Source organism: Pavona decussata, unplaced genomic scaffold (genome assembly GCF_977016875.1).
Source record: "Pavona decussata unplaced genomic scaffold, jaPavDecu1.1 SCAFFOLD_175, whole genome shotgun sequence".
Taxonomy (NCBI): Eukaryota; Metazoa; Cnidaria; class Anthozoa; order Scleractinia; family Agariciidae; genus Pavona; species Pavona decussata.
In genome coordinates this window covers 2,995,355-3,009,330 of record NW_028145586.1, presented here as the reverse complement: position 1 = coordinate 3,009,330, position 13,976 = coordinate 2,995,355, and the positions used below count along the sequence as shown (strand labels likewise).

The 13,976-nt window shown below is 37.8% G+C and overlaps 1 protein-coding gene across 4 annotated transcripts in view; it reads left to right on the top strand.

Annotated features, from left to right (window-relative positions):
* The window catches only part of LOC146463682 (uncharacterized), a 125,475-nt gene that overhangs the window by 89,404 nt on the left and 22,095 nt on the right, over nucleotides 1-13,976 (top strand). For all 4 annotated transcript variants that reach the window (XM_085084233.1, XM_085084235.1, XM_085084237.1 and 1 more), the window contains exons 14-20: nucleotides 925-962; nucleotides 2,274-2,409; nucleotides 5,264-5,485; nucleotides 7,242-7,458; nucleotides 8,931-9,013; nucleotides 10,144-10,296; nucleotides 12,141-12,338. In XM_085084233.1, coding sequence (XP_084940359.1) covers nucleotides 925-962; nucleotides 2,274-2,409; nucleotides 5,264-5,485; nucleotides 7,242-7,458; nucleotides 8,931-9,013; nucleotides 10,144-10,296; nucleotides 12,141-12,338 — 1,047 coding nt within the window. The remainder of the gene's footprint in view (nucleotides 1-924; nucleotides 963-2,273; nucleotides 2,410-5,263; nucleotides 5,486-7,241; nucleotides 7,459-8,930; nucleotides 9,014-10,143; nucleotides 10,297-12,140; nucleotides 12,339-13,976) is intronic.

Here is a 13,976-nt window from a genome sequence, read left to right as displayed (position 1 = left end):
GGTATTTTCACTGCCTATGACCATGCAGGGTAAGCAAACCTTAGCAAGTGTTATTGAAATCCAAAGAGAAAACTAGGGGTTACCTTGCATTGCTTAGCATTTTTACAACATATATCACATTTCTTTTGAAATTGAAGCTTATTGAAGTCTGAAAAATGCAAGGTTAGATGTATTTTTTTGTTTGTTTTAACCCTTTAAGCCCCGAGGGAAATGCCAAATTTTTCTAAATTGGTAACTATGAACCAGGAGACCACATGTGATATACCATTTGAAAGGTCTTTTCTGGGGTATGCCATAAATCACACCAAAAGAAATGGAGGAGGCCACAGATTGAATTGACAAGTGCCCAAGATGAAAAAATAAAAACATTTAAAATTTTTCTGTTCCTTGTACAGATTGGGTATGTACCTAAACTATAGCTTAATTTGCAGCTCTCAGTGCATTGGTTGTTGTCAGACATTAACTTGGCCTAAAAAGTACAAAGATAAAAAGTTCCAAAAGTTGCAGGGGTGGTAAATCAAGTCTTGTATAGGAAGGGGGCATGATATTATGCCCTCCATGTGCAGATCTTTCCAAGAGCTTTTAGTTGTGCAAATTTCATGCAAAGTGACTGAATATTGAGCATGTAATTGCATCTTGTGCCATATAGCACTATCGGGTTAATAACCCTTATTGTACATGCTTTTCCTGTATAGTCATATATACAACCATGGAAAATTGTCTTTGTTTTGGTCTGAACGAACCTGAAATTCTTCGACACATACTGGAAGATGTGTAGAGGGTATAAGCAGTAGCAAAAGGTGGAACCATGCTCAAACTCCTTTCATGAAGTTTAATTGCAATTACTAAAAAATTTTTTGGACTGAAAAAGAAAGGTGTGCGATTCATTGCTAAAACATGACAATCGTTGTTTGTTTTTTTCAGAGGTGGAAAGTATTGCCCCCAAGAGGGGCCCATTAGAGGTAATTGGTGATTTCTTTTACCTTGCATAATTATGAGAAAAACTTCAATAATAATATTATTACAGTGGGAACCGCATATCAGCTACTTAATATTAGTACAGACAAGACAAATGACATTAAAAAGTAAACTATCAACCCAATTCGCTGTGTGATATATAAGGGCTGTTTTGCTGTACTCAGTATATAACTGACAATGGCATTTGAATATACCGAAACATATGTTTTGTAAACTGAAAAACTTTGATTCTCTTTTTGCATGTTTTTGGTCAGACTGCTGCTTTCTCAACCATTTGGAGGAATTATATACTTTTTTTTAACAACAACAACAACAACAATTTCTTATGAGAAAAGACAAATTACAATATTACATACCCACAATTAGCAAGGGCTATTCGAGGTGGGTAGCATTTACAGTTGTTTGCACGCTTAAAAGGAACAGAAAATTAACAGCACGAAAATAGAAATGATTCATTAAACAAAGAGAAAGAGAATTAAATACGAAAATAAATTATGAATAAATAAACACCTAAATGACTAATTGTTATTTGGACATTTAAATGCAAGCTAAACTAAGTAGTGACATAAGATTGATACGAGTTACAGCGTTTATATTAACATACACCTCCTCAGTCTCCAGAACCTTTAAAAGCAATTCATGCAGTTTACGCTTGAAAAGTGTTTTACGTAACTTTCGTAGTTGAGGAGGAATTTTATTCCAAATTCTCGTGCCAATCCTAGAAAAGGACAGCAGCTGTTGGTTGAGTCTTGAAAGTCGAGTCTTGAAAGCTGTTGGTTGAATCTTTTTATCTAGAGATAAAAAGCATTCATAAAAAGCATTCTTCGTTTATCTAGAGAAAAAAATCATTCATAATATCCCTTGGCTTGGATACTGGTCTGTCACAGATTACCCTTAACCGTCAATCCCCTGTATTTCGTTAGATTTTAGTTACATCCTCCCCATGAACTACCACCTCCTAAAGAACTGCTTTTCCAAAATGTCTAAATTTTAAGCAACTATGACAATCCACCATACAGAAAAAGAAGATGGCTGTACATTTTTAACCACAATACCTTGCTAAACTAGAAATGCAAGAAGTGAAGACCAGATTTCAGGTAATACCATGACTGTACAATGAGCTTGATAAAGGCTGACAGGTTGTCATATGTAAGATTTATAGAGACAAAATACTGTAACAGTTGCATTAGAAACGCCTGCATGCATGGTTAATATTTTTTTGTTGTGACATTTTGGTATTTCTGCAAAAAAGGGGTATTTTGGTATTTTGTAACACTGGTTTTAATTTAAAACAGGGTGGATATAATTTCACTGCAGTGTTGTATAAAGAACTGCCAGAGGTCTTCTCATCCGGAATAGCAGAGTTTGAGGGAGTAGCCATAGTCGGAGTACAGAAGTCAAGCCCCTTCTCGCTTTCCGGGACTGTTCCTTGTAAGTGAAGTTAACTTTTAGATTACCCAATTAGATTCCAAACAAAAACAGAAAAACAGCTTTTTGAACTAACATCTGGACAATTTCAGTGTGATCAATCTGAATGATAATTTATTCAGTTAACTGCTCACACTGTTGTTGTTTGTATAGTGCGGACTATAAATAATCTGTTTTAATTAGTGTAAAATACTCCAAATGTGTGGTAAAAGGAATTCTGAGTTCACATCAATGTTGCAGCTCTTGAGGTTTGCCTTCAGAGTGTCCTTGTACCTTTTGAAGGGTCTTCCCAGGTCCCAATGCCCCTCCTTCAGCTGTCCATACAGTAGCATCTTCGGGATCCTGTCGTCCGCCATTCAGACGATGTGTCCTGTCCATCTCAGCTGGTGCTTGACGATCAAGCACGCAGTGCTCAGGAGGCCGCACTTCTCCAGGATCTGGAGGTTGGACACTCTGTCCTGCCATGTGATGTTGCAGATCTTGCACAGACATCGTTGGTGAACCTGCTCCAGCTGCTGGATGTACAGGCGGTAGGTGGTCCACATCTCGCAGCAATACAGAAGCGTGCACAGGACCACAGCTCTGTATACGGCAATCTTGGAGGAGAGGCGGATGCCGTGGTCTTGCCAAAGTCTCTTTGTCGGTTTAAGGCTGCACTTACCTTTCCAAAGCGCTGGATCACTTCAGCGTCCAGGGATCCACTGCTCGTAACAGTGCTACCCAGATAGCAGAACTTGTCCACAGTCTTGATCTCAATGTTGTTGATGACGGTAGGAGGAGGTGGTGGTGCATTGGCAGTCTGTGATGGTGAGGGCTGAAACATGGCTTCAGACTTTCCAAGGCTGATTGTCAGCCTCAATCATCTACAGGCAGCTGCAAAGCTATCCGTGATGTACTGCATGTCTTCATGAGAGTGTGCACCCAGTGCACAGCCGTCTGCAAAGAGGAACTCCCGTAGGGTGGCCTCAAACACTTTGGTCTAATTGGCTTGGAGTCTTCGCAGATTGATATAATTTATAGATATCGAAATTGGTGTCTAATTTACATGTGCAGGATGTAATGCAACACACTTCTTGGTACGCGTGTGCAAGCATTTCAAAAGGGGTAGGACCTCCCATGAGTTCTAGCAGTTGTTCCAATCTGAGGAAAATTGTTTCGAGACTTGCTTTTCTGTGCTGGATATGGCGGGAATTCTCAGCCTCGGATATTTCATTTCTAGCGTTCTGATTGGTTCTCTAAATCCCGGTTATCAGCTCATATACAGTAGTTTGACCTTATATGGAAAACGATTGCCCCAGGTGTCGCTAAGCTAAAAACCTTTTTCGGCAGGAAAGCGAAAGTTTCTTCAAAAAAATCGAGAAAAAAAAAGAAAAGAAAAGAAACACCAGACAATGACAACAATAAAAGCCACAAAGTTCGGCATGACACTATTTAATGGTACGTATCTCCGAAGTTTCCTTTAAAATCAGAAAAATTGCACAATTTTACAATTTAGATCACTTAACAACAAAAACAATAAAAACCGGTTGCCTTGAAAAATTTCAGGATGGCTTGCAAATCCTGGCGGTAAGAGGATAAAACCAATCAAAGAAATTTCTCAAGAAGAGCTTAATGCCTGCCTTTCTGTTTGTATGTATTTACGAGGATCCCAGTTACAAAAGGTTAACCATGAAATCTGTACGAACGGCGGCCATAATGTTTGTTTCCGTTGTTCGGCACCACTCATTAAAACATTTGCACAAATGTGCACAGCTCTTACGCTTTTCGATAAGCTTAAAGTTTAAAAACTTGCACTGAATGCTTGTCTCAGTGAGGTTGTACCTCGACACTTGGATGCGGCTTGCCCTAAGTGTTTTAAAACGTCTGCGAGGAATTCAGTTCAGCATAAAAAAGCCGTGCTTGATTCCCTCCTTTGCTCGACACCACACAGCAAAACATTTGCTCAAATGTGCACAACTATCACGCTTCTCGATTGGCTGGAACTTCAAAAGCACTTGAATGCTTGTCTCAGGAAGGTTGTTACTCGTACACTTGAACGTTTCTTGAATTTGAGATGTCCGACTGTGTCCGATCTTCTTCGCTGTGGATTTTTCATTCAACTCAAGCTGATTTTTAGCTAAAGGTAAAGAAAAGTCTAAGTCAAAACTGAAGGGCAAAAATCTTTTGGAAAAATACTTATTGATTAGTAATTAAACTCGAATCAATCTTCACGTTAACCCAGGATTAGCTTAATCCGGCTTTGAACAACTGGACCCAGGTTCAGTTCTATTCCCTGAAAGACACCTACATTAATAGGCAGCCACTGAGTTAAAGTGTTTCCTATCTTCACTTGTTGTGTACTAGTAATGAGGAAACTGAAAATCCAAGAGATGACTGCATGTTCACCTGATGCCCAGGGCTGAGTTGCTAGAAGCATGGTTAGCGCTAACCATTGGTTAAGAGGTATTAAAACCTATAGGTTGTCATGGTATTTAAAACCATGCTTCGAGCAACTGGGCCCAGGATGATAAGCTTATCAATCAGCATGTTGGGATTAATACGATTAAAGAAGATCCCTTAAAGCTTTCAAATTGATTCAATCAAATTTATTGTGGACGTCATCAATCAACTGCTCAATGCAAACTGGGATATACAGGCTGTCAGCAATATTGGCCTTTTGTTGCACCTTCTCTACTGTCCAGATTGAGCTGCTTGGCTATACAATCTTCTATAAATGATTCGCCCAAGCCATCAAAGCCATTTTTTGGTCACATGAGTTAGAGGAACCTGATAGCCAGGATTTGAACCAACAAAAAGCTTGCTAAGTAATCCAGCCCATGTGGCATCCTTTAGATTTTCTGTACGTTAATGATTTCAGGTTCCCTACTGCCAGGAGTTGTTAATGTCACATTCAAGGATCAGACAGGTACACAGTGTTTTGCCAAGGGAGTTTTCTGCTACGAGGACATGATGTGGAAGATCATTGAAGATCCTCAAAAGCTGGCTGTACTTTTTGCCAAGTTGTCACAAGGGTGTGGACTCTGGGCATGCAACAGCAATACCACACAAGTCAATGGTCTATTGAACTTACAACACCAAGGTATAGTTAAGGAAATGCTATATTTTGTGGTAATACTAATTAAAGAATGTAAAATAAGCACTATGATGTTCATGATGTTCATGTAATTCCCCTTGTGGACTAATTGTTATAATTATTGCCTTTTGTGAATAGCTGAAAAATATTGACAATGTTTCAGTTACCATAAGTCTCCCAGTTTGGATATATCTGGCTTCAGTGGCATCAACATCAAAATGGGTGAAAAGGGAGACATTTGACGTCTGCTTGTTTTAAGTAGCATTAGGTTAAATTAACTGTTTATTTATTTATTTATTTATTTATTTATTTGTACAGGAGTATCTGATTTAGCTAATAATAAGCTAGTTTCAGACCAAGTCGTGATTCAATTAAATAAAAAGACTCTCAACATTACTATCAAATAGGTCAAAAGGTAGGTAAAAGACACTGAATTGAGTCCACTGGGGCTTGAAAAATTGCTTCACATTAAGTGACTTAAACTTGTTGAAGTCAGACACTACTCTTATGTCAGAGGGCAGCGAATTTTAAGCACACACACCATTGATCCTAAAACTGCCCTGGTATTTGGTAGTTCTGGCTAAGGGCAGTCAAAGTAGAACTTGTAATCCCACTTCAATTAACTCATGGTGTTGTGTTGCGTAAGTCATATTTTTCTACCATTCCTACATCTTTTATTGCTCTGGGGCCTCTGGTGATAGCTGATTTGAATTTCAGACAAAGTACAAGAGTTTTTTTTTTTCCATTGGTTTGCATCGTTAGAATGTAGGTATCATGTTTAAGGTGGATTTCTTTGATTCAGTGATTATTCAGCTGTATGCTGTCAATACTGAGATCAGAAAGATTAACAAACATGAATTACTGAAATTAGACCGCTTGATTGTGATTTCTCCGCCGTCTTTTTTGTGTGTGTGTGTGTCTACTGACTGCCATTTTACTATTTCTACTATATCTCAGTTTTACACTCATCAAAAATGTGAAAAATTATGATGAGTTTTTGGATCTCTCTACCACGATTACCAGTCTATATATTCAAGCCATAGACTGTTTTTGGTTTGTTGTGAAATAAATGGTTACTGGTCGGCTTCTGCACAAATCAAAAGATAAAAAATAATAAAAAAAGTAAACTGTTATGTAGCTTTTACCTTCACAAAGGCTTTCTTTTATGGTGCCTTGGGTGCAGTCAAAACATCTCAAGGGAATTTGAGGGATAATTGTTTTTCTAGTTTGCAAGTTAATCTTTCAAACTGAGGATACATTTTGACTGTATGGTAAACTCACTCACAACTCAACTGTTGAATATCCTACCTGTGAATCTGAAAAAGAAAGCTGGTGTTTCTACTTTCGTGAAAATGTTACATTTTTACTCTATACAAAATGAAGGGCTATTAGATTATAGCAACGGGTTTCTATATTGTAATGTAACTTTGTAGTAGTGGTAGCAGCAGTAGCAATAGCCGTAGTAGTAGTAGTAGTAGTAGTAGTAGTAGTAGTAGTAGTAGTAGCGGTGGTGGTGGTGGTGGAAGTGGAAGTGCTTTTGTTAATTCACCGTGCTCTCAATACATTCTAATCTTAGCAATAAAAGATTAACTTTTTGGGAAATTTCTATCGGTCTGAATTAATTTTTACTTTAACCAGAAATGATGAAAAATCTGATTTTCGACCTTGAAAATGGGTGGTCGACTTATACACGAGTTCGACTTATACACGAGTAAATACGTTACTTAGTACCAATTTCTTCTTCATCTTTTACATTTCTCAGGCCAAACGAAACAGCAACAGTCACTAAACGTTCTTCTGCAAGTGTTTTATATAGCAGCAGAAAGGGGTGCTCAACAGTTTATTGAAATCATCTTCAGCTCCTCAGCAGGACAAGTTGTGTTCAAGTCTTACAAGGACAGAACGCCATTACCTGAGGATGTCGCCAGAGCAAATGGCCATGAAGACTTGGCACAGTATCTACAAGACGTAAACACGAGGTACATGGATTCTTTATTGTGCTGTGAGAGAGAACCAGTCACAAACAAGATGAATAAACCACAGACTAAAAATAATTCTCTCTGTGGTTTGGGATTTCCTCTTGAAGTTTGGTCTAATGTTTTCATGTACTCGGTCGCAAATCAATTATTAGCATTTCAGAAACTTTTATGGTCTACACAGTCACACAGTAATACATTATGTTGTGCCAATGTGCCATTGCACGGCTGCCAATATTATGGTTTGTAATTTCTATAGATTCTACTATAATTTCTATATAGCTTTTACAATTTCATGCATTGGGATAAGCTGTCTACTACGTGATATATATTAGTTGTGGTTACACACACCTTGGGTTTGGTTCCGGAGGGTAAATGGCTTGGGTTCGGTTTAGCTCAGGTTTCATGTTACCCTTGGGGATGCGGTTACACTGTAAAAGAACTCCCCTCAGGGTAAAATATAATTAGATATGATTTCACACTGACCATGCATGCAGTTTGGTTGGAAACGTACAGATCGACATGCATAACATGCATTCGGTGATTTTCCTGCTAATTATTCGACAGTCCTCCATAAATATAGCAATCCAACAGTTTTTTTTGCGAGAAGACAGCGAAGAAGGCGCAAAGAAATACCCGTTGTACATGGTAGGACTCTTCGGTTTGACTAGCGTTCCTATAAACAGATAAACAAAAAGATTACAACTTGATCAACTTCGAAACTGATAGTCTGAAGAGGGAACTCATGAAAATAAAGAAAGAAATACTCACAGTTATGCACGAAACCCTGCCATGTCACCTTGTGCTATCAGTACCAGTAAGCGCGAATTAGCCAAGCGTATCAGAGGTCAACTCAGAGCAGAGCAGGCGATTTCCTGTGTTAGCTACGTTCTGCATGATGATTGGCCAAGCCACCTCAGGGAGCAGATAAACCGTACTTTTCAGTTCAGGAACTGTCATGGGAAGTTCTTTTGTTCTCTTTGATGTATCCATGGAAATAACCCAAAGGCAGTTTCGGTCTGGGAAAAGCGGTTACACACAAAAACATCGTTACCCGTGGGAAAATGCTAGTTACCCATGGGTAAAAGGGCTAAGTGTAACCACAACTGGTGCCAAATGTTCTTGCAATTCAGTTAATCTGTGGTTAAGGACGTACTGTCTAGTGGATGGTTTTAGTAGCATTACCTCTGAAAATTGCTTGTATGTACACGTGTAAGAGGAATTTCACATGTAAACGTATATCAATTTCTTTCTTGTTTGAGGGCTTATTTAAGGCTTGTTAAGTCCTTGTATAAGTTTGTGAACATTCTTGTAAGAGTAAAAATGTAAACAAATTGTCGATTCATCCATCATCATGTCAATCAGGAGCCAAAACGGCTTGTAGATTTTGAAACAATCCTCAGGTTAATAGAGCAGCTATTTGATGGACAGATTATCTCCGCATAAAACTTTTATGTCTTCAACTTTACTTGCAGATTGTCTAAAGAAATCAGCAGTGATGTTACATCCTGTGCAATTGACTGGTTAGAACTTGTTGAAGCAGCCCAAAATCAAGCTTGTAAGTTCTTAACATCTTTATATTTGATTTAAATTTATATCCACAACGTCTAGAGTAGTCAGGGGCATTGATTGATTGATATCAGACAAAAACAAGCAATAACAAGGATGGTGAACTATAGTTGTGCAAATTATTTGCAATCTGGTGAGTTTAGAAGAATAAGCAGCCAATCGGTTTTGACAATTGTACTCCAAGATACGGCCATCTGGAAGACACTTGGGGCTTGTTAAAACTGTACAAGAGAGACAGATGTTCAAGAAAGTGTTCTCAGATCCACCCGAAGTGCCACTAAATGGGCCTCTATTGCATTATGTTTATTGATATCTTTTTTGGCTCTCTTAGAATTGCTAATTAGGATGAATATTTTATATAACATTTCATACCAGTGATTATAGTATTCTTTATATAAAATGTTCATCCTAATTTGCATTCCATTGTTTCAGTCATCTAACCCTGTATTCCCCCTTAGACTGAATGTAGCCCTCCCCAGACTTTTCAGTTTGACGAATTTTACTGGGTATAAGGTCAATGTATGTGATTTAATTCATGTATGCAATTGGACAATTTGGCTACACAATATTTTTGAGTTACCGTTTTTGACACTTTTTGGGGTCTTTACGTCATTGAGGAGGCAGCAAAAGAACGTGTTGTACATGCTTGAAGTACTTTGCATGAGCCTTAATAAGGTGGCTAGCAAGTATTTATTTTTTGTTTTTCCTCCTTTCTACATTGTAAAGCGCCATGAGCTCATGATATGAGCACTGTAAAAAATAAAGCTATTATTGTTGTTATTATTATTAGGATAGCTTTTATGGCAGAATATTTCATGCCGTAGTTTCCCGTGGATTTTATTATTCTTTAGTTATTTTTTTTTAATTCTTATTTTTGCCAGTTGTGTGACAGTAAATAATTATGCTATAACTTCTGAATTCTGAGTCATTGCATTTTATAGCAACACTGAATATCAGCTGATCAAAGGCAACCTCTGGCTTCCATTAAGATCATTTTTTTTTTTCAGTATGTTGCTCCTCACCCGACAGAGGTTGCATTGTTAGTGTTAATGAACTGGTCAGTAAGCCAGGATTAATTGCTTGTTACAAGTTTATTATTGCCCTGCTTTTATTCTTTAGCTGTTGCTCAAGACCAGCAGTCAAAACATCTTTCTGAAAGTGATGACAACTCGAGTGAATATTTCGCTGATGCTGAAACATCTTCTTGTGGATCCTTTGATCTTGATGACGTTTATGACACTGATTCAGATAGTGAAGAATCCACTGAAAAAGGTTTGTAGCAGCACCCAAGCTGGCATCTTCCTAATAGGCATCATAGAAATGTCCCCGAGAAGTGCCATTTCTGAGCAGCTTTCATGTGGGGCAAGGTTACAAAGATATAAATCAGCATTACCCCTATGGAGGATGTATGGTGGAACACATCCACACTGACTCAAGCTTATTCCTTTGTCTTCTCGGCCAGCTGTTTGAGAACCAATTGCGGCTAAACCCAGATTACAATTTGAAATAATTCTTATGACATTTCGGGTATCTGCATGCAGATTTTAAGTTAGCCAGGGTCATTGTATTTTTTTTGTTTGTTTGTTTGTTTGTTTTTTCTTCATTGAAGGCACTCAGGTTGTTGTGTTACATTAAAAGCAACCATAGTCTGAGTAAAGGACAAAAAGAATTCACAGAAATTAAAAAAAAAAATAGTAACTGCATGTGTATCTATTGAACAGAATTAATAGGTTTAGAAAATATCCGTAGCCTCCCCCCACCCCCTATAATTTTATATTTTTTGTTGGTAACTTGTTAACCCCCCCCCCCCCCCCCACCTGGCCCATAACAAAAGGTGTTTCAATTTTTCATACCATATTTCCTCGAATAATAGCCGGGTGTGATTGTTTCTTTTTTCACACCAAAAGGGGGCGATTGTTCGAGGGAAGGCGATTATTCAAGGGAGGCGATTATTTCAAATATTTCTCACAGGAGGTCATGCCCTTAATAATTTGTTTTATTATACTATTAAATCAAAAAACTAATCACATCAAAAATAAACCGAACATGTTTTTTTTAAGTGTTTAAAATTTGTTTTGTTGATTAATCAATGTTTAATGTCAATATCTTCGGTGTCAAAGCCTGAAAAAGTGAAATACATAAACATTACCATAGAAAAAATGTAAAAAAACCGGTGCTTTTGTAACCATTCAGTTTTGATGATCAAATCAAAGCTTGTTTGTTACCCAATATTTGAGGCATTTACTTTGCCATTTTTTTTTTTTTTCTTTTTCCACTTTGAAGCAAATTGAATCTGTTGCCAGTGTACAATTTATTTGAATACAAGAAAGTCTCTCATACAATAAAGTTTTGGAATAATTTTTTTGAGTCTTTTTGATAAACAGATTTCTTGTCTCAGTTCGGGCTACTTTACTTCCAAAGCCTAAATGGAGAAGGGAAACGTGTTTTTGATGTAACAAGAGTTTCTGTAAATAGTTAATAAACTAAAGTAACGTCTTAAGGATGACGTACGAGTTGGTGCAATTTTGAACAACTGAAGTTGACCCGCTAGAAAATATTGTAACCATTCACCTATCCTCTCTTCTGGAGTTTCCCTCCCCCCTCTCCCCCTCCTCCCTACCCCAACCACACACACACACACCACACCCATCGGAAATTTCCAGTTCTCTCCATGGTGGGGGCATGGATATTTTCTGGAACCACTCAATTCACAACTGGTACTGAATCCTAGGCTGTAAAACTGAAAGAGCGAGTTAGTTAAACAGAGTCTTACTTTAGCCGTGGTTTAAGACAAACAGTGGGCATCCAAATTTGTGTATGAGTGGTTTATTTTAAGTAGATAAATAGTTTTCTAGTCTGGGATGTAAGCCTTCTTGTTACCGTTAGCAGCAGACAGTGTCTAGATGTGACTGTTAGCAAAATAAAAAATAGCTTAAAATGTGGTTTTGTTAAACACCGTTTAAGCTGTCTTTTAATAACTGATCCAAAGTTTCTGATCCATGTTAACTTTTCATCGCTGTTTTTGGAAAAGGAAACCGAACATGAGAATCTCATTCCTTTGTTTACTTCATGTATAGGATATTGAAAGGTAATTTTGAGAATTCTTTGGCACACAGAACCTTGCACGATAGATGGAGTGTCTGAACATGGACGAAGCAAAAGACCAGGCACTGGTGAGGAAGGTTGTTCAAATGAGGTCACCGTTGAGCAAGAGCAACCACTAAACAACACCTCAGACAGGTTCAGGAGGGAAGACATATCTGCTGTACATGCAGCGCATGACAGTAGTGGTGAGAGGACAACTGAGCCCAAAGGTAATGAATTTTATATGATACAATTCTTGTTTTCTTCCCTTTGACTGTGAGAAAAAGTGAGTGAGTTTGGGTATGAAATCGTAAAGGGTGTAGACAAATCAAATGAAAGCTGCTGAGTAGTATGGATGTCGTTTGTTGGGCTGTACAAGGTGCTGGTAATGGTATTTACATACTGCATTTCTATATACATAATCAAATGCGGTTTACATGACTTCAGTGCAGACTATCACGAATCTTGTGGGTGGGTGCACGCCGTCAGTAAGATGGATGTAGAGGCCTTTAAAATGTTTAACAGAAATATTAACAGTGGTGGCACAAATTTGCATGATACTAGTGAAAAGGGGACAACTGAGCCCAAAGGTAATGAATTTTATATAATGTAGTTCTTTTTTCTTCGCTTTCACTGTGAGATGAAGCTCATAGTGACTGTCATGCATTTTTAAACATATCATAAGGATTTAACTTTGCCTGCACTGTTTATTAATTGCCAAGCAAGAGGTTGATTTTCAGTTCACCCTATTATTACCACAGTCAAACGTTGGTCTACTCTTGGTTCTTTAGTATTTGAGTCTGTGTATGAAATTGTGAAGTGTGCCAACAATTCAAATGAAAGCTGCTGAGCAGTGAGTATTTCCCGGGGATGCTGTTTGTTGGGCTGTGAGAATGTGGTTAGGACTCTTGAAGTTGTGGATGTAATTCTGAAGTGTAACGATTCAAATGAAAGCCACTGATTAGTACTTTCCTGTTCAACCATTTTCTTCACTGTACAAGGCGGTTCTTACTTTTGAGTCTGTGAATGAAGTAATATATCAAACACGAGGAAGAGTGTTTCATCAGATATCCAAATACTGAGAAGTAGGTTGAAAAAACGAGGCGCAGCCGAGTTTTTTTTAAACGACTTCGAGGTGTTTGGATATCTAATGAAACACACTTTCGAGTGTTTGATATGGCTTCTCAAATGATCAATAATTCTTGGAGAAATTCAAGGCTAAAGTTGGCAAAATTTTATGGTAATTAGGATCACATATTCAAACCACGGTCACGGTAGTGATTTTCTTTGTTTTCTCTTGATGAATTATTAATGAGTTTGAGAAAATCATATGAAGGCTAAATGAACATTACGTTCCTTTACTGATATTTATTATGTTGTATATGGTGGTTCTAGCTCTTCCGCTTGATGATGAAGTTTTAAAGTATGGCCATGCAAATAAAAATTCTTCAGCCTTAATTCACGGCAGTGCTATTTATTTTACAGTAAGGAAAATCTGACTTGATGCCATTGCAATCTTGGGCACATTTGGGACAAATGAGCAAAGCCTGGTTTGCTCTGAAGTTACTCTCGATCCTCTCAATTTTTTCTTCACAACAGAATTTTTTTTTTTTCAGATTTATCATTCAAACTCCACAGCTAGTACAACCCAGAAAGGAGTGTACTAGAATGATTTTTGTAGCAGGTTTATGTTCAAGGGGGAAACCAGTAAATACCAGGATTAACAACCTAATGCCGTGGTTATTTTTATCCCCGTGGCTTGTTTGACTTTGATATTTATTTTTGTATATATATATATATATATTTTAATTCTACACAGAACACAGAAGGCGCAGCAATGTGAATTCACATACTGAATGGCCCTCTCG